The sequence below is a fragment of the Mycteria americana genome, chromosome 5 (assembly GCF_035582795.1).
Source record: "Mycteria americana isolate JAX WOST 10 ecotype Jacksonville Zoo and Gardens chromosome 5, USCA_MyAme_1.0, whole genome shotgun sequence".
Classification (NCBI taxonomy): domain Eukaryota; kingdom Metazoa; phylum Chordata; class Aves; order Ciconiiformes; family Ciconiidae; genus Mycteria; species Mycteria americana.
The window spans coordinates 2,851,008-2,878,851 of NC_134369.1; the positions used below are offsets into that span (position 1 = coordinate 2,851,008).

General features: G+C 40.6%; 2 protein-coding genes and 1 long non-coding RNA gene across 3 annotated transcripts in view; 2 read left to right on the plus strand and 1 right to left on the minus strand.

The window, feature by feature from the left end:
- Positions 1 to 27,844, plus strand: part of CD59 (CD59 molecule (CD59 blood group)) — a 266,459-nt gene that overhangs the window by 228,920 nt on the left and 9,695 nt on the right. The gene's annotated exons all lie outside the window — the stretch shown is intronic.
- LOC142410073 (uncharacterized) lies at positions 606 to 3,320 on the minus strand. The gene is made up of 3 exons (XR_012775822.1): positions 2,433 to 3,320; positions 1,925 to 2,231; positions 606 to 1,569 (listed from the first exon to the last, which is right to left on the minus strand). It is a non-coding gene; the product is annotated as an uncharacterized LOC142410073 (long non-coding RNA).
- On the plus strand, positions 3,274 to 26,987 carry FBXO3 (F-box protein 3). Its single transcript, XM_075501958.1, has 11 exons — positions 3,274 to 3,471; positions 6,819 to 6,908; positions 10,185 to 10,348; positions 12,889 to 13,003; positions 15,615 to 15,819; positions 18,950 to 18,995; positions 21,275 to 21,359; positions 22,782 to 22,904; positions 23,346 to 23,461; positions 23,858 to 24,048; positions 25,865 to 26,987. Exons 1-11 carry the CDS (start codon positions 3,365 to 3,367, stop codon positions 25,988 to 25,990), a joined length of 1,368 nt encoding a protein of 455 aa, XP_075358073.1. The 5' UTR covers positions 3,274 to 3,364; the 3' UTR covers positions 25,991 to 26,987.

A 27,844-nucleotide genomic window follows, 5' to 3' on the forward strand; every position in this document is an offset into this window, starting at 1 on the left:
AAAACTGTAATAATTTCATTGCTTGCAAATACGTGCCCACCGCGAACATACGCACACCAGTTACTGTCACCGATATTATCTGCCAAACCCACAGTCTCAAAGCAAAGTACTTTTCCTAATTTCTCATTTTTCCATGCACTGCTGCAGATCTTCAGAAATCATCCAGCTATTTTTCTGTAGCTTGGCATATAATTTCTGTGATGATTCCCCATTCTTTAATCCCCTAATTTCTTTGGTGTTGTGAAGATTTGGAGGCATTTAGGCTTATTGGCCATCTTGTGCAGGTATAGTTAAAAAATTAAAAGCGGTGATGAACTTTTGAAGGTGATCTTACAAATTGCCCCTTTTTGGAATGGAAGATGATCATTGAAATATGTGATTATCAAACTGGATAACTTCGTATATTGTTATGCGTTTTCTGCTTCCTTAAGAAAATCATGAAGACACTTTTCTAATTCTTTTTGTATTTTCTTCTGTTACAGTTTCTACTTTGCTAGCAAATCTTGATTATTTGGCTTCCTTTTCACCCCCTGAATTATTTTGATTTCAAAAATTCCAGAAGTGTTTTAATTGTTCAAGGTAATACTTGCTTTATGTTTGCATAAAGGATAACATATACAGGAAGCATATGGCATATGAATACTTTTTAGTCTGTCTGCTCTTGGTTTTCTAGTTTCTTTCAGTCTGTATGATGTTTCATACTGCTCTGACAGGCAAATGTTATTTAATGCTGTGGGCTGTCATTCAGAACGCAAAGGAAAATTCAGATCATGACATGGCATTATACCAATAATGGAGGGATTTAAATACTAAAATAGGAGCAAATAGCAAATGAGAAAGAAAGGTAAAGAAGGAATTTGAGAAAGAAAGAAATACAGAGTGTAGTTTGTACAATTTTATGAAATATCTAGCTTGGCTGTTTGAGGGACAAAATCCTCCCCAAAATGCACGCGCATCGCATGGAAGTCACCTTGTGGCAATTTATATGGAATTACATCAAATCAAATGGAGCACAACAGGAGCAGCAGAAGACGGATTCAGCCGTTGAAACAACATGAAAGAGTTCAAGTCGGTTTTCAGAATGAAAATTGAAAGTGTCACAAAGGAAAAGAAGTCCCCTCAAGACAATATTAGAAAATTAAACAGTAGATTTTCATTATTTGCAAGAACAGGTAACAACTGACAACTGACAACCAATGCACGGCTTAGACCTATGCAAGTACGAGAAGCAATATTATCTACGCTTTGGATCTACCTTTCGGCAAAACCTCACAAATAAAGACTTATGTAGCTTCTCTTCACCCTGCATTGTTAGATTTTCATGGACCACAAAACCAAGAACAAACACAAATACAAGTAATAGCATTTTAGTAACATTTTAAATATACTTTTACTATTGTATTTTCTTCTCTACAGGGAACTTTACAATTATACAAATTATAAAGGACAGAAATCTCCCCAGCAGCTAGCAAAAAAGCAGTCATATAACCACTAGCTTGTTCCTTTTCAGTTCTTATTTGAGTGATGTTGCTAGGACAATCAACTGTTTCAATAACATAGTACTGGTATCTGAAAAAGAAGAGAGAAAAAAGGATTACTAGTATAAAATCATGCAGTAGAAACAATTCCTTCTTTCAAATAAGAATAAGTTACTAAAAGTGAGGGACATAAAAAGAATAGTTTCTATTTTTTTCTGCAGCTGTCACATATCGTCTGATTTTTTCCACATAAAATGTGATCTATTTAATATTTATCTACCTCAGAGGATGCTTGTGAAGCTTAATTCACTGTTTGTGAAATGCTTTGGAATTCTTAGTTTCACAGGACTATAGCATTATAAATTAATTATTTCTGTGACTGTATTATCTACTAGTTAGTTTTGCTGAGCAAACAGATTTTGCTTGTTGAGCTTGAAACGTTTCACCTGCAACATCTTGGGTTTGACACACTTTCACCCAACTCGACTTTTCTGCGGGCGAGCTGACAGCCAGAAGCTGGTGGGTCTGTGGCTCAGGAGAGGACATGGACACAGGTTTGGGTTCCAGAGGTTCCAGCAGCGACAACGCTTGGTGACGCAGCTGTGTCTCAGACACTGGGCTTCTTCACACAGACCCGGGAGCCTGGCAGCACAAGACCTCAGGTTTGCAAAAATTTCCACATTCCTATTTCAAAGCCAGGACTCAGAATCCTCCTTGAAGGTCTCAGAGGAAATCAGTTCTAGGGACACTGTTCTGGAAAAGATGTTTTTCTGAAATAAATTAAAATGAAATGAAAACACGCTTTCTCTGAAAACACATTTATTTTCAAGAAAATGTGGAGGAAACTTATAAAAAAATCTGGTATTTCCATATACCCTTAAGATGCAACACACTTTTTTGTTTTAATGATATTCATCTCAGTAAGTTTATTCTCCCTCCTATGTGTACCATTACCTTTTTAATTTCAGTCCTAGTGGATTCTGATCATCCTTTAGAATCAGCCTAGGGAGGCTGATAATATAAGCAGGTCTGTATTTGCCTCATCAGTGCTATTCTAACATTAATTCTTCTTCCTTTGGTAAACAGAAGACTACAAAGCAATTGCAAGCAATCTCATGTTGGAAGTAGTCAGTACCCTCATCTTCCAGGGATGTCCATGGTCTGATCCTACCAGCACGTACCCACGTGAAGATTCAGTGGTCCAAGTACTCCAGCTGAACACAAATTATTTTCCTGTTTTAGGAAAGCAAATTAAGAAGCTTGATCTCTTAATATTCTTTAAAAGCAAACTATAGCTTCGTGTGCATGTGTAGTCCCAGACTGCCGGAAATGTTGACAAGATGGGCTCCAGCCAGTTGCCTAACCGCAGGAGCGAGACGCCATCTGGGATGCCTTAGGGTAACGGGGACACCTGCCCAGGGCTCGCAGATGGCCACACGCCGGCGAGGCCTGTGCTGTACTGGAGCAGAGGCTGAAGGCCCGGTGGCCTGAGCTCCCCAAGGTGTGGGGCACCTCTCCTGGCACGGGGCCTCCACCTCATGGTCTCCGTCTTAGACGAAGCGTCCCTACGAGACACGTTTAACTGCCGAGATGGCGCCGGGGGCTGGAGATGCCGGCTGCCCCGGCCCCGCCGCTGCTCGGGGGACTTCGCGGGGGCAGCCTGCGGGACGCGGCCTACGCCAAGGCCCCGGGGCTGCGGGCTGAGGCGGGGCGCGACAGCGGGCGGCGGGGTGAGGGGCCGCCGCCCTCGGGAGGAGGCGGGCGGGCCGCGGCCGGCAGGGGGCGCTGCGGGCCGCCCCCCCCGCCCCGGCGGCTGACAACGGACCGGCGCGAGGGGCGGGCGCGTCCCTGGCAGCGGGCGGCGGAGCCGCGGGACGTCTCGCAAGATGGCGGCGCCCCTGGACATGGAGCCGTCAGCCCTCAGCCTGGAGCTGCTGCCGACCGACCCGCTGCTGCTCATCCTCAGCTTCCTCGACTACCGGGATCTGATGAGGTACGGGCCGGGCCCGGGGCTCCGCCGGATCCGCCTGAGCCGCGCTGCTGGGGGGGAGGGAAGGGCCGAGCCCAGCCCAGCCCAGCCCAGCCTCGGCGGGGGGTGGGGGAGGCAGCGCCGGGCCGCGGGCAGAGGGGCGGGGCGGGGGAGCGGAGCCCCCCCGGCGGCGGGGCTGAGGGGGCAGGCGGGCGGCCCGGCGTGCGCTTGCCAGGTGAGCCGGGGCCGGCTGCCGGGGTCAGCGGGGCGGGGGGGGAAGAGCTGGCGGGTGGAGCCCGTGGGAGGTGGGGTGAAGCGCTGTGGAGGAGGCAGGCTGCCGCGCCGGGAGCTGCCGGCAGCTCGGGTTTGCACAACTTTTCGGTGCGTGGATCGCTGTGCCAGCGAACGGGGTCAAGGGAAGCGGGCTGGGGAGGGCTGTTGGAGGGACAGCAGGCAAAGCGCTCCCAAAGCGCTCGCCACTGTGAGGGAAAAGGCTTTGGCTTGTTCTGGAGCAGCTGCTGTGTGCAGGACATACGCTAAAGCACCGCTCCTTCCCAGAAACAGTGGTGGTCCTCGGGTTTTTGCCTGTTTTTTTTTTAAGCAAAAGGGAATTTTCTCTGTTTTTCTCTCCCCATTATATGTTGGTTTTGTTTGTAGCTAAATCACAATTTAGAGATGAACCAATAACTGAACTTGTTAAATCAATAATTCTCTGAAACTGTTGTGTATCTGGGCAAACAAAGGGTGGTCTTGTTGCCAGTAAATATATTCAATTCTTTGAATGAGCTGTTGTTTGAGGAAAACCAAATGAAATGGAATGGGACGACTTTTCAGGCAGAAAAACATGAATGGAAGTTGCAAGCACCTCTTGGACAGTTTACTAGTCCATGGACGGTTTACTAGTCCAAGAAGGTGAAGAGTCCCGAGTCATAGAATGAAGATGAGAACATGTTTTTAGCTAAAACCTTACCAATGAAGTACAAGCGCTGACAGTGATTGGAGTCACAGTATTTAACCCAGGAGGGAGGAATAGGTACGAATAAAATAGAGTATTGTCAAAATGGTTATTGTTTGCGGTGTTTCCCCCTATAAATATTAGTCAAGAAAGCTAAAGACATCAGGGAGACTTCTGTTAGGATAACAGCAAAAAGGAGATTAAGCATAAGCAAAAATCATACCAATTGTTACAAGTACAGTATGGATGATTTAGTAGTAGTTGCTAATGGTGTAGTAAAGGCACTACCTATTTTTGTAATGTATTTGACAAAATGAGATGGATTTTGCTGTGCAAGGATAATTAAATACTGTGTAGCTTTCTTATTTATAAGGTCAGTAATGGCAGTTTTGCATAACTGGCTGTTTGTAGTACTCAAAACATTAATTGAGGAAATCTCTAGCTTGCTTACGTTTGTTTTAGTGACATGTATATCCGCTGACCATTGCAAACATTACAGTTTTCCTAGTATTCCACAGGTTGGTTAGCCTGGTGGTGGCCCTTAAATAATGGAAAAGCTGACCAGTGACCAAATATTTATCTTATTAATGAGAATGACTTTAATTGCATCTTTGATCATGTTTGATGCCATGGTGATGTCTTTCCTACCAGAAATTACAGGCTTGATTGATAAACACCGATACAATAGATTTCTGCAAGGACTTTGACTCTGGGACGTTTCTGTTCCACCACCATCCCCCCCCAAAAATAATAAAAAATCACCATGTCATGAGTGAAGTTCTTACATGGCCAAATGTCAAGATTTGAAGTGAATGCGTTCATGTCTTTGTCTCATTGTGGGGGGGAAGGGTAATAGCAGGGCATTCGGGGGAATCACTTTACTTTGTTCAGGTTGGCTTTGAAATACTAATACAAGTGTAGTTTAAACAGCTTATAATGGATATTGGGGAGGAAAAAAAAACTTGAATCGAGCAGACAAATATGAGTAATTCTGTAGTCTCAGTGCAAGATGTTTTCTCCAGCTCTGGACTTTGGCTGATTTTACTTATCAAAGATAAGACTGAGAGGCATCTTTATTTCAGTATGTAACTATGTCCATTTACACCGTTGGTCTTTCTTACTTACCAATCTGAACTACACTGAAAAAAACCCAAAAAGCAGTAACTGGAAGCTTAGGTTTGGTAACCTCATTTGGGGTATTTAGATGTTAATCACAGCCATTAAAACACACACATTAACTGTTAAAACAAGCTACCAGAGGAGGTGATGTTGCCACATCTAAATTGGCGGTATCTTTTGGGGAGTTTCTTTAAAGCATAACTGATAATTCAGCTCAAACACAGAAGAAAAAAAGGTTTATTGTCTGATGTTCAGGTTAGATTGAATGAGGCAATAATTTCTTTTAAATTCTGTGGGTCTTTGAGTAACACGATCGTTCCCTGCATTACTGCTCTGCACGTTGCTGATGCTTTGCCGCACATTCTTATTCATAGAAGTACACTGAAATGTCTTGCTGTCAATACCAGTTGTACATTCCAGAATGGCTTTATAACTGTAAAAGTAAATATGGGAATAGACTGTATTTGGTGGCGCCTCCATCGCTGCTTTCAAAGAGCAAGTTAGCAGGCATCGGGAATATAGGCTAGCTTTTGCTATCTCCTTATATCAAGCAAGGATCAACTTAAAAATTATTTCTGAGGACAGTTTTAGACCTATATCCTACAGGTTTTTTAATACTGCATTTGCAATAATGCTGCATAATGCAGGATATGATTCTTTTAACTTCCTGAAGTAGCAATGTTACCTGTAATGCAATGGCAAGAGCTTATATATGGTCTTCATTAGAGTCAGCTTGCAGTACTTATTTCCACGTGTATCATCCTTTGTAGTTTTCCTGTGTCTGTCTTTGTTTCTGGTCATGAAGTTTGTTATTTAAACAAAGTGGAAAGTAACTTTGTAATACTCAAACTGTATAGTTTCTGTCTTACCGCTTGAGTTTTCAGTAGTATGGCAACAGTGGAAAAGATAAGGTAGAGACAGACAATCCAGACAAGAAAGCAATTTAAATCATAATAACTAGCCTGTGCTACTGGAATGCTTACCACTAGAGGAGAGGAGTCACGCTGGAATCTTTCAGATGATGTTTACGACGGCGCAGGTCTACAGGATGACCTGCTTTACAAAATTACTTAATTGCTGACAGTTCTTGAAGTGTGTAGAAAAGTAGTTCACGACTTACACAGCTGTAATGAAAACTTCTAACCATTGTAAGCACAACTCTAAAAAGGACAGCTAACTAACTTTCAAACTCTGCCTTTATTTCATGAGAATGCAATGTGTAATATACTGGTCAGTATTTATCCCTGTTTATTTTACTCTTCTTTTGCAAGAAAATTTAATGATTTTATGTTTATAGTTGCTGCTATTTAAGTCGAAGATTAAATCAGCTATCAAGCCATGATCCGTTGTGGAAAAGACAATGCAAGAAATACTGGCTTATTTCAGAGTAAGTGTGGTTGTTTTAAGTCTTTTTTTCGATGAAAATGAGGCTTATGTTATTGTGCTGTCTGTTTATGTCCACATTACTTCTAGTAACTCATAAGACTGAATTGGTATTCACCAGCTTCAAACCAATGAAGGGTTAGACGTATCAAAAATGTACATTCATGAAACTTTTTTAGGAAATTAACAAGTGTTAAAAAGTTTTACGGATGGGTAGAGCAGAGGTGCCCTGTTAATGCCTAGGCTGAAGGAGAAGCTGCAGCTTGACCTTATCAGACACCAGATATTCTACAGAGGGAAGTAATAATCTGAGTGCTGTAATTACGAGGGGTACAACTGGATGGTTGTGTTAAGGGCAGCCATGACTGGAATCACAGAACAGCTGAGGTTGGAAGGGACCTTTTGAGGTCCCGTAGTCCAACTCCCCGGCTCATGCAGGGTCACTTAGAGCAGGTTCTCCAGGACTGTGTCCACTGTCCTATCAGCGAGCACTGCTGAGAAGAGTCTGGCTCCATCTTTACTCCTTCCTATCAGGTAATCGTACACATTGATAAGATCCCCCTGAGCCTTCTCCAGGCAGAAGAGCTCCAGCTCTCTCAGCCTCTCCTCATGTGACAGATGTTCCAGTCCCATAATCATCTTTGAGGCCCTGCACTGGACTTGTTCCAGTACACCCATATCTTTCTTGTAATGGGAAGTCCAGAACTGGACACAGTACTACAGATGTGGCCTCACCGGTGCTGACTAGAGAGGAAGGATCACCTCCTTTGACCTGCTGGCAACATTCTTGCTATTGCTGCCTAGGATACCATTGGTCTTTTTTGCTGTGAGGGTGTGTTGCTGGCTCATTATCAGCTTGGTGTCTACCAAGACGCTCGGGTTCTTCTTGGCAGAGTTGCTTTCCAGCTGGTCAGCCCCCAGTGTGTACTGGTGTCTGGGGTTATTCCTCCCCAGGTGCAGGACTTTGCATTTCCCCTTGTTGGACAGGAGATTTTTCTCTGCCTGTTGAGGTCTCTCTGAGCGGCTGCACAACCATCTGCTGTATCAGCCACTCCTCACAATTTTGTAGCATCTGCAAACTTGCTAAGCGTGTACTCTGTCCCATCATCCAGGTCATTAATGAAGATATTAAATAGTATTGGCCCCAGTATTGAGCCCTGGGGTACACCACAAGTGACTTGCCTCCAACTGATCACTCTTTGGGCCTGGTTGTTCAGCCAATTTTTGGTCCACCTCACTATCTACTTATCAAACATGTACTTTGTCAGGTTCTCTATGATGCTGTTAACAGAGATTAAATTCAAGGTAAACAACATGCGCTGCTCTCCCCTCGTCCATCAAGCGAGTCACCTTATTGTAGAAGGCTATCAGGTTGGTCAAGCATTATTATCGTAAATCTATGCTAACTGCTCCTGATCACCTTCTTGTCTTCAATGTGTTTGGAAATGCTTTCCAGGAGGATTTTCTCCATCATTTTCCCAGGGAGGTCACATTGGGCTATGTAAAAAGTTTTACATATGTGGTTCTTGAGGTGGTGGTGTGTTTTTTTTAAAAAGCTCACTTTCCTTTCTGGTTGCTTGCATTGAACTCGGGATGTCTGTTAAATGGAAGCTAACTATAAAGGTATTGATCCACGTCTTTGCTAAAAAAGCATGTTTTTCTCAAGAGCTGAGAAAGCTAGTGGAGTTGACTGAAGTGAATTAGCAACCAGTTTTGTTACTGCTTATCCCCTCTTTGTGTCCTGTTTTCTAGACAGTATCTTTCTTTTTAGATTGTAAATTGTGAGGAGTATTAACTACTTATTACTTCAGCGATCAATTCCATATATTTTTCCATTATTCAGGTTATTCAGGTGGTCCTTGTATTACACGAATAGCCCAAGATGGCAGAAGAGCTAGTGATAAGGAGTTAATATATTATGCATAAGTGGGTGGAGGAGGTGATTTAGGAAAACATTTCCAAACTTGTAGTTTGTAATCTATATTATATCATATGGACTGTATTAAAAATCAACAGCAAGCAAAGCTGAATCCACAAAGATAAACATACTGTGCATATTCTAATTATATGCAGCTTATGAAGATGTAACACAGCTTGTAAAATTTTGCCTTGCGATTCTCCGCATAAAAATCCTAAGTGCTATTCTTACTGGAATCCAAACTAGAAAGGAAAATCCAATGGGGGGCAGGGAAAGAAGGTAAGGAAATGGGAAGTTCAAACTGAGTACCTGATGCTTTAGAAGGGGAACTTGGGGTGTGTATGGGGGAAGATGAGGAGGTTATAGGGCTTTACTAAGGAGAACTGGCTCTGGGGTTGGTTTCTGAGATGCTGGCTTCTCCACAGCCAAGAAAAAACTGAGTAATGAAGGCTGTAGGTCATTTCTACAAATAAACTTTGGAGGGTGAAAATGTGCTGAAACCTGTCTCACCTGCTGAGACATAATTCACTTTGGGTTTTTTTCTTTGACCTCTTTGGTTTGACATTAGTTTATCTAACTTTTTTTTTCCCCTCAACGCTTCTTCAAGAAGTAAGATTCTTCTCTCCTTCTTAGAGCTAAAGAGATCTTAAAGGTGATGTCAAGACTTTTCAATTGTTACATTTTTATTTAGGTGTACGAAGCTGTACTAAATCTTTTAGATTCAGTGTGCTGATTGGAGTTTGAGGAGTTGGAATATATCCTAACACAAAGATGCAAGGGCTGCTACAATTTGGAGGCAAGCATCCTTTGTCAGATGTTAGTCAGCACTTTTTTGGCAGTCTGTCTTCCCGTAGCCCGCTGTTGCGCCTGTGAAGAGAACTGAATATGCAGTAATTCCTTAAGAAACTGACTTTCCAGATCAGTGTACAGAGTTCTTATTTAACTCGCCGGTTTACTCCTTAATCCTTCTTATTAGGTAAATAAAAGAGTTTGTGACTAATGCAGTAGACGAAAAAATGTGATTTTTTTTTGAAGGCCTTCTCTGTATATGTGTGAAAAGTGATCTCAATTAGCTATTCACTAGTTCTAAGATTTAACAGTACACAGCACTTTGTTTAAAGGAACACTGTTTCTAAATTTTCCCCTGATACTAAGTACCCCAAATGTTTCCTAATTCTGTTCCAAGTTGCTGTTGAATAGATGCTGGAATTAATTGAGTTTGTGTAGCTTCACATGGCTGAAGTGTTCCTGGCTTAATATTATGTATACTGTTTCTGCCAAATAGCAAATATTAACTTCTTGGTTTTAGAATTCAAGCTTTTTAGGCTGGTATTTGAGCTTATTTTCTTCATGTCCACTTAGAGAGGAGAAAAGTCAACGAAATCAGAGCTGGAAAGCCATCTTCATCAGTACCTACTCTGACCTAGGAAGATACATTCGGTACTATGCTACATTGAAAAAAGCCTGGGATGACCTAGAGAAATACTTAGGACAGCGGTGTCCTCGGATGATTGGGTCCTTGAAAGGTATGGTGTAATACCTGCTTTCTCTAGTAGGCTGGCTGATGCAACATTGTCTGTTATAAAGTTTCATACTGCTTTCATCCTAGGGGTGTGCCTCAATTACTGGAGCCCTGGAAGTCAGTAGATGTGCTTTCCCTTTCCCTCCAGTAAATAAGGAAATCGGACCACGTGTATAGTCCTTGCCCAGTTTCTAGTGATCCATAGATTCTCTGAAGATTTCTTTTCGGAGAAGAAATCAAGATTATTTTTTTCTAGTGACCAGTCTATCTTCTTTATCTCTGGATAATCAGGAAATGAATACACTTTTACTGCTTTTGTCTTTGGTTGCTATGACTGATTTTTTCTGCTTGTTTATTATTATTTTTTAGTTTAATAGTCCCATTACTTCAAGGACCTGGGAACTGTTGGTGTGATTTTATTTGTGAGATTTTAAGACATAATTAAAACACTTTCACATGAAAAGAGGCAGTTTAAACTAAAGCCATTAAAAAAGGAAGTTTTTTTTTTCTCTTCTGTAAGTCTTACCATGTTCCTCTAATGAAGGTAAATTAGTGGCTGAACAAGAATTTTTACTGCTCCCCCACCACCCCCCCAATTCTGTTTTCAAATTACGTTTGTGTTTTAATACTTGAAGTACTTCCAGTGTTCTGTTTCATAAATCTTACCCAGCAAGACATACAGCAAGTTTGGGCTTTTCTGGTATAGGGACAAAATAGCTCTTACATTTTCAATTGTACTTCAGTCTTCTGTATGAAATTGACTATTAGACCAAAATTCTTGATTTAACATGATCTGTGAAATTAAGAGAAATCTATAGACAATGATCTCTTTCCTATATAAATCTTGCAGGTTTCTTGGCTTGCTGGATAGTGCCTGATTCTTAAGTTTTGCTAAGTATTTACGAATAACAGAACATGGTTAGAACTTAATACTTACTGTTTTCTTTAAAAATTTTTTTGTTTTGTTACTTCTGAGTGTTAGTGAAGGAATGCCTTTTTAGGAAAAGGCCAAAAGGGTTATATGTAGCCTGAACTCTTGTGTAACACCGTCCATAGTACTTGATGTAGATATCCGTGCCTTGATTTCTGTAACTTTCATGCTGCTCTATCAAAAACACAGACTTCACTCAGGTGTACAGAACCACTGAATTGTCAGTCAAATATTTTGTTAATAAAATGGAAAGTATCTGTGTTGGGGGTATTGAAAGGAACAGATTTTACCACAGTTCTACTTTCAAAATCCTCCCAAGGAATTTGATGCAATGAAGCTTCTCTTTGTCTACAGAAAGACAAAAATAAATTTAAAATTATCGATTTCCACACTTGTATAGTGATGGCAGGTTTTAGCAGGAGCTCTTCCACAACTTAACCTTTTTAATACCATTTGTACAGGATCTTGTTTCAATGAATTGTTAAATTATGCCATATAAATGAAACTGATAATTAATATGAAAAGTTTAAAAAAAAAAATCACCCCCAAAACCTTGATGGGAACAGATCATACAGGCCACCCAGTTGATCTTTGGTAGAAGTGAGGGTGCGGAAACCCCCTGAAGTGTGGAAGTGTAAGAGTAGTTACTCCCTACCCCCTCCTGTTGATGACGATATGAAAATCCCCTTGTTACTACCCATTTATTGCTTCAAATTCCAGGTGAATGGTGGCTGCAGCCAACATTTCTTTGTTACTGATTGGACTGGAAACTGAAAGAAGCAACCCTTAGAATAATGAAACAGTAAAATCAATATTGCCTAATAGTTTTAACCGGGACTCAGTCAGCTAAAGACAATATCGTGGGGAAAATGTTCATTTCACTTTACTTTCTATTTAAGTCAGGCCTGTTGAGATTTTGTTGGATGGAGATTGGTGCTGTATTAAGTAATCAGTTAATGTAATCAGCTTCCTTTCAAATTTATGCAGTATTCCTTCTGTGCCACCTAGCATACAACAAAGTCACCAAATACTGACTTGAGTCCATGTTTGTTTGATCAAGGCACTTAAACATTCCATGCTTTGTATTTGAAATACTTGATTTTTAGAGATTGTGGCCACTAGCATGAATTTAATCAGTGGAAGATCTTGAGAGCATGCTAGTAGACAGCTGCGTCCCAAAGCTGGACTGAATTTATCTTGCTTTTGTATGTCTGTTAGTTCACTTTTCTCTGAATTATAAATGGCAAAATACTTTGAATTATATATTCCTTTTGTGATAACATAAAAATCCACAATGCTGCTGGGGCTACTTAAGGTTGCTGGGGCTACTTAAAATTCTCTTCGGCAGTTGAGAGCATGCTGTTATGTCTAGAATGTACCTAATTTTTGCCTTATTTCTAGCCACGCAGCTCTGATGAAATGATGTGACATGAAGTTTTAAAGGAAAGGTCTTAACACAAATTCTAATATTCACCTTTGTCAGGAAGAGCATACTGGGCACTTGGGGGCAGAGTAGTGAAGCAGCATGAAATTTGAGAATCTCATAGGAGCAGCAGTTCTTGATTTCCCCCTCCAAAACTGCCACTTAATACTCTGTTTCTTTTTGTACACAGAGAGTGTGCGGGAGGAAGATCTAGATGCTGTGGAAGCACAAATAGGTTGCAAACTCCCTGACGACTATCGATGTTCATTTCGTATTCATAATGGACAGAAGCTAGTTGTTCCTGGGTAAGGAGCGAAAGCTACGTACCAAATTATTCATTCCTTTTGTATTTCTTGGATAGTTTATTTATTAAAAAGATGTCTGCTGAACAGGATAGATGAAGCATTTAAATGTATTGTAACTGAGTGACCGCTTGAAGTGACACTTCTAGAATTGGCTGTCTTCTAGTCTCGGAAGTAATTAAAAACGCAGTGTAGATTTCTAATTGCTCAAATTACTCTTACGCTTCAGTCCTTTTTCCTACTTTTTCCTAGTGAAAACTTTTTTTTTTTTGGTAATAACTAAAACTTCCATTTTGGACTTTTAATCATACCACTGCAAGTTGCTCCCCTGAAGTTTTGCTTTGTATTACATAGGTAAATTAGCCTCTTGCACGCTTCAGGTTTTGTTATTTAATAACTTTTTTCTTTAAAATGGCTAGGGAATAACTTTAAAACCAGGTAGTCATTTTAAGTAGAATCAAAATGTCAGTTCTGCAATTAAGTTTTCTCAGTACAAGATTTTACAATTTTATGCGGTTTCAGCAATTAAAAACTCCTTCTACATCAAGGTTAGAAGGCAAATGACCAAACATAGTTTCCTATCTTCCAGCTATAGAAAAAGTTAGCAGGTCAACACTTGATGAAGTGCTGCAAACTTTAGCAAAAGATGGAAAGCTAGGGCAAATCATTGCAGTGTCTGTAGGGGGCAATGCATTCATGTTGCTCTACTAGTAAAGAAAGTGCAACTTCCTCCAATTCTAGTGTTGTATGTGCAGAAGGAATATGGGAAACTGTATGCAACCATAAGGGTGACTTCTAGTTCTGTTTCTTTTACAGGACAGACTTTTTTTAGAGAGGAGATAGGTGCCCTAGCTCTGTAGACTTCAAACAGAGCTCTGCAGGTTGTGTGCTTCCTGCTCTTCCTACTGCTTTTTCACTCCCACAAAGGCTCTACTGTGATGATGTGCCTGTGGAAGGGCTGTAGGAGCAGACATATGCCTTTGGGCATGTCTTTCAGCTTGAGCAACTGCCAGTGGGCTGTGGTCCGTTGCTGTGCCCTCAAAGTGAGGGCCTGAGCCTTACACACAGGTTGACAAACCTTGTTGGTGGAGCACTGACAGGGGGACTAGTTAGGTCTGACATGTGGGACCCTGGAGCAAGAAAGGCTGCCACACTGCGAGTGGAAGGTGTGGTCTTACTGTTAGGGACAGACTTGCTTTCTTGTGGGAGATGAATACTGGAAAGATCAGGTGTAGGTAGTGGAAGTCTATGCAGCAAGTTGTTGGCATGTTAGGTCAGAAGAGGAGGAGATTCAAGACTAGTTGTCGTTGTTAGATGCTTCAGGTTTCTGTGTTTGGATGTTAGCATTGCTTTTTAAACTGTAGAACGTGCTAATTCCAGGCAAAACTACATAAGGAAAAAGAGGAATGGAACCTGTTGGCCAGGATGGGAGCAGCTTATATCATGCTGACGTGTGGCAGCTTGCACCTGAGTCACTGCTTTCATAACACCAGTAAAAGCTTAGCATCTGAGAACATCAGTGAAAGGCAAATTAGAAGGGAGTATGGGTGGGGAGGTGTACATTACAGGTTTGTGTACTCCTCTTATTGCTAAGGGCACTGCTGTAGTGTGTGCCCTTCTGGTTGATTACTTTGATCATGTTACCCCTTTTTATCATTCTTCCATTGTCTGCCCCTTTATTAAATCAAGTGTAGGTTGCTTGGGTTTTTTATTTTCACCCTAGCTCTTATCTAGCCCAACATTCGTATCAATGTTAACTTTAGCTTCCAGTGCTCACCTCCATTCCTAATCTGTTACAAGTTTCAGATTAGTACTACTTTTTTCCAAATGTATATATTCTTTTCTTATTTATAGAGAGGCTCCTTTTACTGTCTTCAACGTCACTTCCTTATCGTCAAAAACAAAACACTAAAAAATCCCTTCCTTTGCTGTGGTGCTTACAAAAAGCTAGAGGAAAAAATTAGAAAGACAGTTGATGGTCTTGCCATGTCATGCTGATAAATACTGTCTCATTCTTTTCTTGTATGTCTGTTTGCTTGTGTCTGTCTGCCTTAGTTTTTATACTGAGATTATAATCTCTCTGACTCAATAGTTATTTTCCTTGTTTACTTGTCAACCTTTTCTCCAAAGCATAGAGCACCTTGCTCACTGTAGTTTTGATCAATGACTGTTGCTATAGCAGCTTGGTATTCTAATTGAAAAATCATGGGTGCTTTGATAGTATTGAAATGAACTTGCAAAAAACTTGAGATACGGAGCACTGGTTATTATTATATTATGCTACTATAGGAAGCTGTGTCAGCTGTGGATCGCTTCTTTGAAGTAGTTGCAGACGTGATGGGAATCACCAACACGGTTTAAAATGGTGCTTTGGGATGCACAAAACATACAAGGAAGTGTTTATCTTAGAGCCATCAAGCCTCCCTTTGTGAAGGTTGATGTTGCAAACTAATAACCTAGTTCAGCACCTGGATATTAGAGTTGGACTTCATCTAGGTCTAATATGCATCTAGAGCACTGATAGAATCGATGCTTAGAAAAGATTTAAAGCTGTCTTTGCTTTGTCAGTAGTATCTTCTGTTTATTTTTCCTTTTTTTGTTCTTGTCTGTTAAGTTTGATGGGAAGCATGGCACTGTCAAACCACTACCGCTCCGAAGACTTGTTGGATATCGACACAGCGGCTGGAGGTTTTCAGCAGAGGCTAGGTCTGAAACAATGCCTTCCTCTTACCTTTTGCATTCATACTGGCCTGAGTCAATACATGGCCCTGGAGAGTGTGGAGGGACGAAATAAATACGAGATCTTCTATCAATGTCCAGTAAGGAAGATATGTTTATACTTGTGAATGTACTTTTCTAATGATTGATGGTGTCCCTTTGCATGTTATCAGATACCTGAAATATTTACATAGCATAAGGTGAATACTAAGAGATCATACTAGTTTGTTACTTGCCCCTGAGTTGCCAATCTGGTTTTCATCAAAGCCCACAAGGGGAATGGTTAGTAAGTGACACAAATTTACATCAAGTTGTTAATGGCTATAGCAATTTCTATAGGTTCATGATGGTGGACAACATTCAGCCTTATTGGAAAGTATTAATTTAATTTGTTCAAACTATGGCAGGTATATACTCTTGCCCTGTTTCCGTAAGGAAGAAAAGCTTCTCCATTATGGAAGATCAGCATCTGTATCTATCTTCTCCCCCAGATATGTTAAATGTAAACTTACTACAATAAATGATACCCTCTGGATTGTAAGCAAAACTTACTCTCCAGTGAAAAAACAAATTGCTCTTGAACTGCTCCTTTGTAGAACATAATTAAGTATTTTTCATAATTCTTATAGCTGTAGTATTTTAAGATAGGCATATTGTTGCTAGTGAAGCATAAGGATATTACACCTAACAAGATTTTAGCCCTCTCTCTCCTTACCCATGCCCTGACAACCTCCCCACCTCAAAAAAAAGCGGGGCGAGTAAAGGGTGTTTCTTGTAAAAAAAGGCGGGGATCATAGAATAGTTTGGGTCAGAAGGGATCTTTAAGTCCACCCCCCCTGCAAGGAGCAGGGACATCTTCAACTAGATCAGGTTGCTCAGAGCCCCGTCCAACCCGACCTGGAATGTTTCCAGGGATGGGGCATCTACCACCTCTCTGGGCAACCTGTGCCAGTGTCTCACCACCCTCATTGTAAAACATTTCTTTCTTCTGTCTAGTACCTAAAATCTACCCTCTTTTAGTTTAAAACCATTACCCCTTGTCCTATCGCAACAGGCCGTGCTAAAAAGTTTATCCCCATCTTTTATTATAAGCCCCCTTTAAGTACTGAAAGGCTGCAGTAAGGTTTCCCTGGAACCTTCTCTTCTCCAGGCTGAACGACCCCAACTCTCTCAGCCTTTCTTCATAGGAGAGGTGTTCCATCCCTCTGATCGTCTTCATGGCCCTCCCCTGGACCCACTCCAACAGGTCCATGTCTTTCCTGTGCTGAGGACCCCAGAGCTGGACACAGTACTCCAGGTGGGGTCTCACCAGAGCACAGTAGAGGGGCAGAATCACCTCCCTGGACCTGCTGGCCACGCTTCTTTTGATGCAGCCCAGGATATGGGTGGACTTCTGGGCTGCGAGCGCACCTTGTCGGCTCGTGTCCTGCTTTTCATCCACCAGTACCCCCAAGTCCTTCTCTGCAGGGCTGCTCTCAATCCCTTTATCCCCCAGCCTGTATTGATACCGGGGGTTGCCCCGACCCAGGTGCAGGACCCTGCACTTGGCCTTGTTGAACCTCATGAGGTTCACACGGCCCCACTTCTCGAGCTGGTCCAGGTCCCTCTGGATGGCGTGTCAACTGCACCTCTCAGCTTGGTGTCATCTGCAAAGCTGCTGAGGGTGCACTCGATCCCACTCTCTCTGTCACTGATGAAGATATTAAACAGTACTGGTCCCAATACGGACCTGTGAGGGACACCACTTGTCACCGATCTCCATCTGGACATTGAGCCATTGACCCCTACCCTCTGGATGCGACTATCCAACCAATTCCTCATCCACCGAACAGTCTACCCATCAAATCTGTATCTCTGCAATTTAGAGACAAGGATGTTGTGGGGAATTGTGTCAAAGGCCTTACAGAAGTCCAGCTAGATGACATCCGTAGCTCTTCCCTTGTCCACTGATGTAGCCACTCCATCATAGAAGGCCATTAGCTTGGTCAGGCAGGACTTGCCCTTGGTGAAGCCATGCTGGTTGTCTTGAATCACCTCCCTGTCCTCCATGTGCCTTAGCATAGCTTCAGGAGGATCTGTTCTGTGATCTTCCCAGGCACAGAGGTGAGACTGACAGGTTAGTAGTTCCCAAGGTCTTCCTTTCTACCCTTCTTAAAAATGGGTGCAATGTTTCCCTTTTTCCAGTCACCAGGGACTTCACCTGACTGCCATGAGTTTTCAAATATCATGGAGAGTGGCTTGGCAACTACATCGGACAGTTCCCTCAGGGCTCTGGGATGCATCTCGTCAGGTCCCATAGACTTATGTACGTCTAGATCTTCATCCTGCTATGGAGTTCCTGGCTGTTTGTTTTCAGTCATGTAGCAATGAGATTTCTAGGGAATGCCTTGATAATGGATCACCTGAAGGATGTTAAGATCACCCTTTGTATTATGCTGAGTATTTAAACCTTCTGGATAATGCCTGGGAACTTGGAAGGTTACTTACACACTTCTATTTTGGTTCATCTGTGGACAGCCCTGCTTGTTTCAGGGGAGAATATGGTAGTACAGGAGCTGGGATTGTTTATCCTGGAGAAGAGAAGGCTCAGGGGGATCTTACCAATATTTATAAATATCTGATAGCAGGGCATAAAGAAGTCAGAGCTAGACTCTTCTCAGTGGTGCCTGGCCAGTGACAGAAGAAGAGGCAATGGGCACAAGTTGAAACACAGGAAACTTGATCTGGACATACACAAAAAATGTTTTTACTCTGAGTGTGGTTGAACACTGGAACAAGTTACCCAGAGAGGTTTGTGTAGTCTCTGTCCTTGGACAGGACATCATCCTGGACAACCTGCTCTAGCTAACCCTGCCTCAAGCAGAGGGATTGGACTGATCATCTCCAGAGTTCTCTTCCAACCTCAGCTGTTCTGTGCTTCTGTTCTAAGGCAGTATTTTGGGGGGCCTTGTTTCTTGAATGATGCATTAAATCTGATTTTCTATGCATGAGCCTTAGTGGAATGTTCAAGGTGTATATTCAGTGATCACGTGAGCACTCATGGGGACAGGCATGTATGTTTTATATATTTGAATATCTGCCTGGGAGTATAATGATGTATTAAGCAGCCAGATTTTAGGTTTAGTGAATATAGGGAAAGTGTTCCCTATGTTACATTTCGGGTATTGAATTTTAACCTTGAAAGTCTAATGCTCTCCTTCTAATACATCTATAACCTTCCTTCCCTTTTAGGACCAAATGGCTCGCAATCCATCTGCTATTGATATGTTCATTACAGGTAACACTTTAGATAAAATATTCGGCAAAATGCTTTAATTGCACTGTTTAGAAAATGCATGTCAGTATGACTTGAACAAAGCAAGCATTCTAAATTTTCTGTGCTACTTGTAAGATTCTAACGTACTTGAAAACATCAGCGGTTACTTGAAATGAGATGCAGGTTTTCTCTATTAAAACTTGTCCTTCTCTGTGTCTTGTGTACAAATCATTCGGTGTACTAACCTGTCTAACAAGATGAGCAAAACCTTTAAGTTAGCTATCATGGGAGTGATGTAAGCAGTTATTAAATACAACACCCAAGTGGACAGAAAGATTTTTTTTTTTTTACCCCCCAGTAGTTTTTGCAACCATGTTAGAAGTTGAAAATATTTTGCGTCCCTTAATGAAATCTAATTAACTATAAACATAGCTGCAGAAGAAAACCTTTCTGGATTTTTGATTTGCCCAATTGCTTTGTTCAAAGGATAAAGGAGGGAAGGGGAAAACTGTGTAATTGTTGTTTGGTTATGTAGTAATCTGTTGTGATCATCTGTCTGACGTGCATTGACTAGAATAGTGTTTTGATTGTTTCTTTTTGTTAATCCACTGGAATCTGGTAATTGTGGCTGCATCTAAATTAATTCCTTTCACTCAGTGGGAAAGCAGAAGTGTAATAAATGGCACCAAAATTAATACTAAAATTTAGCCTTGCACTTTTCTTATGAAATATGTATTAATACTACAGTGAGAAACCACATTAGGCAATGCTATACCATTGCTGGTTTGGATTGAAGGTAGTCAAACTCCTAGCCACGCTAATTTTAGGAAACCTTTCTACGTACTGATTGATTGTATGAACTGATTTCAGTGTGAAGTAGTCAACCTGTTATCTGTTTTACAAAGGTCATTGCAGAATGCATTGTGTGCTTTAGAACCATCATAGGAAAGACACAGCAAAAGCTCGAGAGTTTGGTTGCTTGCTTCTCTCCACCTCAGGATGATGTAACACTTTAAAGCTACTCTCTGGTGAATTGGTATTGCTGCTCAAGGTTGCTGCTTTTATGGAATTGAGTCAATGGTGAAGTGATCTGATATCATATTTAAATGTATTCCATTTGGCTTAAAAGGTTAATCTTGGCTTATTGCAGAGTAGAGGGGAAGTTTCATATGCAGCATTTATCTTGTCATTTTGAACGTGGCAGGGTAAATTGGTCCACTTTCTCCATTTGGAGTTACTTTATACAAGGTTTACATTTTGTGGATTAGTGGTAGAAAGGAGGATAATAAACTTGGAGTTCCTTAGACTTCCAGAAGATGAAAGGACAGTACAAATAGCTCTTGCTCAAAGGAAGAAGTGGTAAGTACACTTAATATAACAGGAGCGATAGTACTTGATAACACGTCAGTGAAGGTGAGGATAACAATTTCTTAGTATTTCAGCGTAAATCTAGTTTTGTATCGGTAATATTGACAAATAGTTGAAGAAGTCTGTACTTTTCTATTGAACTCTATATTGCCATGCTTGGAAGATTTATGGCTGAGAAATTCTTTTACGGAGAGCCGGTATGTCTTGTATGAAACTCTCTTTGGGAGTTAAATGTGACAGCTTGACTGTCTACTTAGAAATCAAGCTGTTCCTAAATAATGGCTGTAGGTGTGTGAAAAGCTGTTCTCAGACAATGGCTGTAAGTGTATGAAAATCCCAGGTTCTTTGGAATGACATACAGCCTTAGTCTTCTGGGTTTGCAGTAAAAGTGCAGAGTATGTCTATGGCTCATCCCTGTTTTTAAGGAGAGGGAAATGCTCCAACTTGCTAGCATGTTTCTTAGAAACTCCATTCATATGGAAACCTGCATATCAAAACTAAGTCCATAAATCCACCAGCAGGCTTGCACGCCTCTTGTAGGTAGAATAGTTGGAAGCAGCTATACAAGTAGTATAGGCCACTACACTTGTCTTTCCCAGCCATAGCAGAAGAGTCACGAGCAAGAAACCAGATGATGAGAGACACCAGCATTTGAAGACCATGATGATAATGTGAAATATTTAGCTAAGAGATTCTTTGTTTGCTGTGTCATTTCTGGAGTACGCACCCTTAACTCTTAGTTCTTGGTTGGTTTCTCCAAATTATCTTTGTTGGTAGAATGGACTGGAATATCAACTGACTCATCTAAGTAAGTCTGGGAGTTTATTCTAAAAATATTCAAAGCTTAAACTGTTTCCTTGAAGTATTTATTGTAATGTGCTTAGTGGTAAATTTGCCTGTCCTTATGAATACTTTTCTTCTTTGGCATCTAGGTACATCTTACTTGGAATGGTTTACATCCTATGTAAACAAAGTTGTAACTGGTGGTTATCCTATCATCAGAGACCAGATTTTCAGGTATTGTGACTGGGATTTATAACCTCACTGCAAGGTTTTGATGCTTCTTTTAGAATGCTGACCTCTTTCCAAGTATTTATGCATCTCTGATACAAAAGCTGATGGTGGAGAGAGGAGAAGGCCTGTGAAACTTATTGAAGATAAAGCTGTAAAACAGAATGCTTAAAGGAACTTTTTTTTTTTTACCAGAAGCTTCAGAGTCTGTAACTTTGCATTAACAGGACCAGAATTTTGCATTATAACTGATCTGAACCTTAGCTAGCAGCATAATATTTATTCTCTTTGCCATGAGTGTGCTGCTGCTGCAGGACTGTTCTGAGTTATTAAAAATGTAATTGTTTCAGCAAACTGGTCTCCAAAATAACACTGTTGAATACTTAAATAAACAGAACTTGTTCTAGTGTATCCCGGTTTCGGCTGGGATAGAGTTAATTTTCTTCCTAGTAGCTGGTATAGTGCTGTGTTCTGGATTTTAGTATGAGAATAATGTTGATAACACGCTGATGTTTTAGTTGTTGCTAAGTCATGCTTATGCTAGTCAAGGACTTTTCAGCTTCTCATGCTCTGTCAGGTGCACAAGAAGCTGGGAGGGGACAGAGCCAAGATAGTTGATCCAAACTGGCCCAAGGGCTATTCCATACCATAGGACATCATGCTCAGTATAGAAACTGTGGGAGTTGGCCGGGGGGCAGCGATCGCTGCTTGGGGACTGGTTGGGCATCGGTCAGCGGGTGGTGAGCAATTGTATCACTTGGTTTTTTCCTGGGTTTTGTTTGTCTCTCGCTCTCTTGTTGTTTCCCTTCTCATTACAATTTTTTGTTTGTTTGTTCCAATTATTAAACTGTTCTTATCTCAACCTATGAGTTTTCTTACTTTTGCTCTTCTGATTCTCTCCTCCATCCCACCGCGGGGGGGAGGGTGAGCGAGCAGCTGTGTGGTGCTCAATTGCTGACGGGCTAAACCACAACATGGTGTTTGAATCCTCATGCACTTTTAATTTCTTCTAAATAATAAGCAGGAATCTTAATTCTGTCAAACCGAGATGCTATAGAAACAAGTTCCTGATCTGTAAATTAATTTGCTGTAGGAGTTGCTAGGTTTTGTTTTTTAAATAGCGTAACACATCCTTATTAAACAAGTGTGTCTTGATTAACTTCAGATCAAATTACACACCCAGCTTAATACAAGCATTAATGGAGGTACAAAATGATCCATAGTTGTATGAGTTTAGGTGAGGGGGAAGTATACATCATGAAGACACTGCATACACCCTTTATTTAACTGCCAAATGACAAGTTAAGAATTATTTCTAACCTAGCACCACAGTGCTCTTATTAGTAATTAACTAATCACTTTACATGTTTAGCTTTCTGTATTGAATGTACAGAGCTATTTGCAGAGTTAATGTTTTCCTTTCTGTAGGTATGTACATGATAAAGAATGTGTTGCTACCACAGGAGATATTACTGTTTCTGTGTCCACGTCTTTTCTACCTGAACTCAGTTCTGTGCATCCACCGCATTATTTCTTCACTTACAGAATCAGGTAAAAATAACAACTGAATTAACTCTCACAACACAGGATAGACCTATGTAATGTTCAGAGCATCAGTTGTTGTGAATTTATGCACAGCATTCAAAAACATACTAAAATGATGTACACAACACGCTGTACTTTTTTAAAAAAAATACTAAATCATTACCTGGTCAGGTACACAAAGTACCAGTCAAGTCGGTAATTGGTAAAGTACAGTGATGGGTGGGGGAAAGAAGTTACAAGTAACTCTTGTGATTTACAAAGGGGTAAATAACAATAGATAGTGAAGCAGAGGCATGGAGATGGATCCTGACAACTGATTCAGTATACTTTACCTTAGTGGGGTTTTTTGCCCAGTCTACTTTGAGAGAGATCCCAAGGATACTTAAGCATTTCTTAAAATGTATGAAAGTAGTTAGATAACCATTAAGTATGCTGTTTGGCTTCTAGAATTGAAATGTCCAAAGATGCTCTTCCTGAGAAGGCTTGTCAGCTGGACAGTCGATACTGGAGAATAACAAATGCCAAAGGTGATGTAGAAGAAGTTCAGGGTCCTGGAGTAGTTGGTAAGTGAAAGATTGCTTTTATGAACCCAATAGAGAGAGTGTTTTTGTATTTAATGTACATGTTATGAAAGTTACGTTATTAGCTGTTCATCATGGTGACAGAGGGTAGTAGTCATATGGTTTGTATCAAAATCATTTTGTTGCTTGAAAGAAAGAGATGTGTATCCATCTGTTTCATCTTTAAAGTTGTTTTGCAAGGGAAGTCTGAACATCTTGATAGTTAAATGTTCTTCAGACAGTTTTTTAACATCAGTAGTTGCTCAGAATCATTTATGCATCCACTGGAATATAAAATGATCTGCCTGAATATGTTGTGGAGTGCAAGTGCTTTAGCAAACTGCTAAATTGTAGTTCTACTTCAGTCCTTACTATTGTGATCTAATATTTTACCAACAGGGGAGTTTCCAATTATCAGTCCAGGGAGAGTCTATGAATATACCAGCTGTACTACGTTTTCCACAACATCTGGATATATGGAGGGGTATTACACCTTCCATTGCCTCTACTACAAGGACAAATTCTTTAACGTCACAATTCCCAGATTTCATATGGTGTGTCCAACATTCAAGGTGTCTACGGCACGAATGGTAAGCAGAGATGCAGTTGTGCTTATCCTAGTTTTTTTTCTCTGACCTCCTGTTTTCAGAGAACACTTGGATTAATTTTAATAGCACAGTGTAACTGTGTGTTTAAACTGCAATGCCGTGTCACTTTTCAGTTTTGATTTTCTTCTTTAAAATCGCTCTCTTTTTCAGAACCATTTCTCAAAAAAAAAAAAAAGGCAGCCTAAAAGTATCACTCAGTCTGAGACTTTGGCAATTTCCCATTATATGAATTCTTTTCAGCTTCTGGAATGTTTATCAATAAGAAAACTCTTCTGGTGCAAAAATTACAGTACTGAACAGTATTCAGATGGATAACTCCATACAAAACATGGTCCAATTAAGACTATATCTAGCAACTGTAGTAATCTCTGTAGGCACTTTGTACACTGGTAAGGCCATGTATCCTCATTGCTTTGACGTGGAATGCTACCAGTTTAATTCAAGACCTTCGGCCCTAACTTTCATAGGATGCCGTACGTGGCTATGGGTCTTCCTCCTCAAGTCCTCACCTCTGTCTGGTATCAAGGTCAAACCTCGTTGTATCTGTGAGATCGGGGCCCTGTGGGTTCTCGACAGAGGTAGAATGTGACCATTCTGTTGTCCAGTGTCTGAACACAAGTGCCCCTCAGGATGCACAGAAATATATATGTGTGTATCCATCTATTGGCGGCTTTTGACAATAGACACATCTATATGTGTCTATTCAGGGCATATTTCAGAGGTATATCTGATTGTCCAGACTACAGCAGTGTTGAGTTTTGTTTGCTTGTGTTGTTTTAAGGAGCTGTCTCAGTTCTTGATTTGTACCTAGAAACATGGCATGGCATTAGCTGTTTAGATTTCATAGTTCTTTTAAATATTCCATCTTGGTATGACCACAGTGTCATCTGTTTTAGCCATAATGGCATATCTACTTTCTTCAACAAGAAATGTTTCAGTTAATGACAATTTAAAAATGGTAGCGGTCTGCCTTATATTCATTAGTCCTCACTGAGCGTGCATTCCATAAAGTCACATAATGACTTCACAAATCAGTAAACTATTTGGTGTACTGTTAATTATAATGTAGTTTTAGTTTGGAGATTGCAGGTGAACTATATAATTTCTCCCTTTGCTTTGGCCCTTTTTGAGAAAAATGCTTTATTTATTTTATCAGTAGCATAGCCCTTATTTAGTCACTAATTCAGATAGAACTTGAACGTTTTTGTGCGAGCATTGAGTCTTTCCTCGGGGGTAGACATCTGCTTGGACACTTTCTCATGCATTTCAAGGGATTTGAGACGCTCTTGTTACCAGTGGCTCTAACAGTAATTGCCAGCAGATGTCGTGCTTCAAAAAGAAAACGGCATCTCTTAACTCTTGCTCACATTTATGGGAGTTGTAACCTCCTTCCTTTCCGTTGACTGTAAAAATAATTTACTTTTCTCTTTTGCTCTACCTCTGTTCTAAAGGTAGTAATGACCCTCTGTGTTTAAACGACTTTAAAGACAACATAAGTCACCAAGAAAATTGGTACAGCCAAGATACTGAATTGTGGCTTTACATTGTTGTATATATGAAATAATGAAGGCTAATGGATATTTACTGAGTTCGAGGTTAAGTAGTTTGGCAAGATGATCTCTATTGCAAATTAAACTTTGTAATTGTAAGGAGCTGGTTTTAGGACATAAAGCGCAATGTCCTTCAGCTAATTGATGCGATAATGCAGATTTCAGGTTTTTCTAGGCAATTGTTAGTGCTTTCTTATAACTAGCTGGAATAGAAGTTTTTAATTAAATATGGATGTGTTTTGTATTAGGAAACAAATCATAATGAATATGCAGTGGATGAAGATGAAGATTCCACAGACACTGATGAATATGAAGATCGACGTAGAGTGTTGGACATTCCTGCACCTTCCGGACGCTGCCCGCGTCATACCTGATGGGATTTTTTTCAAAACAAACTGTTTTCAGAAGCTGAACTCTTTGGGGCTAGTGCATAAGAATATTTCTGACTACGATAAATGAACTTTCTGTTGCACATCAGGGCAACTAGCATGAATGTTGGTGCCAGTTCTAATATTCATCAGAGTATAATTTTTTTTTTCTGGTTTGGAAGTGGGGAGGGGGCTTGGGGGGGGCAGGGGGAGGGAGGAAGAGAAAGAGAAAGGTGTTTGGGCTTTGTTCACTTTTTTCTGAAGTGTGAAACAGCTTGATAGTCCGAGGTAATCATATCTGACATTTTTAAACTATTGCCTATTTATGATCATATTGCAAATATGGTGTGGGGATTTGTTTTTATACAAGCATTTAAAATTAGCAATAGACAAGATGGCAAAAAAGGTGTATACTATTGTCCTTCCTCATGAGTTTCTACTCTTGAGAACTCCTGCTAAGAATGAAACTTGCAGTTTGGTCTGTGTATCCCATTTGGGTGAGATCAGGTGCTCTTATGCTCTTTTTTTTTTATTAACATAGAAGTACCAGAAAATTCTGGTCATCGAATGCATAAATTAGGAATGAAACTGGCCTTATTTTTAGACAATCTGTCTTTCAGCTTAATTTTATGCTAAGTGACTCTGATTGGATAATGCCGTTTGGAATGTAGTGTACATGCATAATCTGCCACTCGGTAACCAAGAAATTTCTCAAGGACTACAAAGTATGAATTTGTAAATACGTTTTGAGTTTTTTCTTTATATGATGTTTGCTGTTCAGACTTTGTCATAGGTGACGAATTTATGTTGAAGTATCATGTTTCCCTAAATCCTCTATGGATTTTTGTAACTACGCCTGAATAAAAAGAGAAAACAAAAAAAAGGGGGGGGGGGGAGCCTGACAGAACACCAGATGACTAGAAACTTTATATTTAAAGAAGTATCTGTTTGCTTTATCACTTTTATTTTGTTTCCATTGTCATTAATAAACAACTTAACTGCCTCCTTTGCTCTGAAGTGCTACACGGGACTCTTCTTGCCAAGGCTTGAGCAATAATTGTGTAACTAGCGTTGCTGTAGTCAGTTCCTCTTTTTCACATCCAGGATTAGGACCTCCTGTGAGGAAACCCAGCATATTGTGGTTCCAACTGAAAGTTTCCATTATTGACTAATTACTGCTCATCCAGAAAGCCTGTTTTTTTCGCAAGTCATAGTATTAGATTCTCCACGCGCTCATCTTTCTCTAGTGCCACTCAGCATTTGGATCTTCCACAGTGGTACAAGGTAGAAAAGCAAATATTGAGTATGATCCCTACAACAGCTGTTCAGGTGAAACATCTAGAGAAGCAGGAAACTGTGTTGTCCCTCACAGAAGTCTGAACAGCAGCGTGAATTGCTGGAGTGGTTTAAAAAAATTTCTGTTTTGAGGATTACTCAGTATTAACTGTGAGGGGGGAAAATGCAATGTTTGTGGTGTAATGCTTTTTCTTCAGAGAAATTTCATCATCTGTTTAAAAGGATGAGTGAAAAAGAGATTTAGCGCAACTAAAACTTGTTCCAGTGCTGTCAGTCTGTTGTGTGTTTAAGGACAGATCACTCTCATGGTTGGAGGCTTGCTTGGTACTTTACCAGGATCTGTATGTTCTAGCTAAGTGATACCAGCTGAAGGTCACAAGGCTCTACAGAAACACTCCCAATTCTTGGCGGTTTTACTCTTCTCGGGGTGTTTCTCCCTTGGGTGGTTAAAGAGAAACTATAATTATTGCTTACTGTAGAAGCAGCCAAGATACAGGACAGTGCTATTCTGCCAACTTCTGAGCACTGCGATGTGAGGGGTTGAGGCCTCTGATCCAAGCGCAA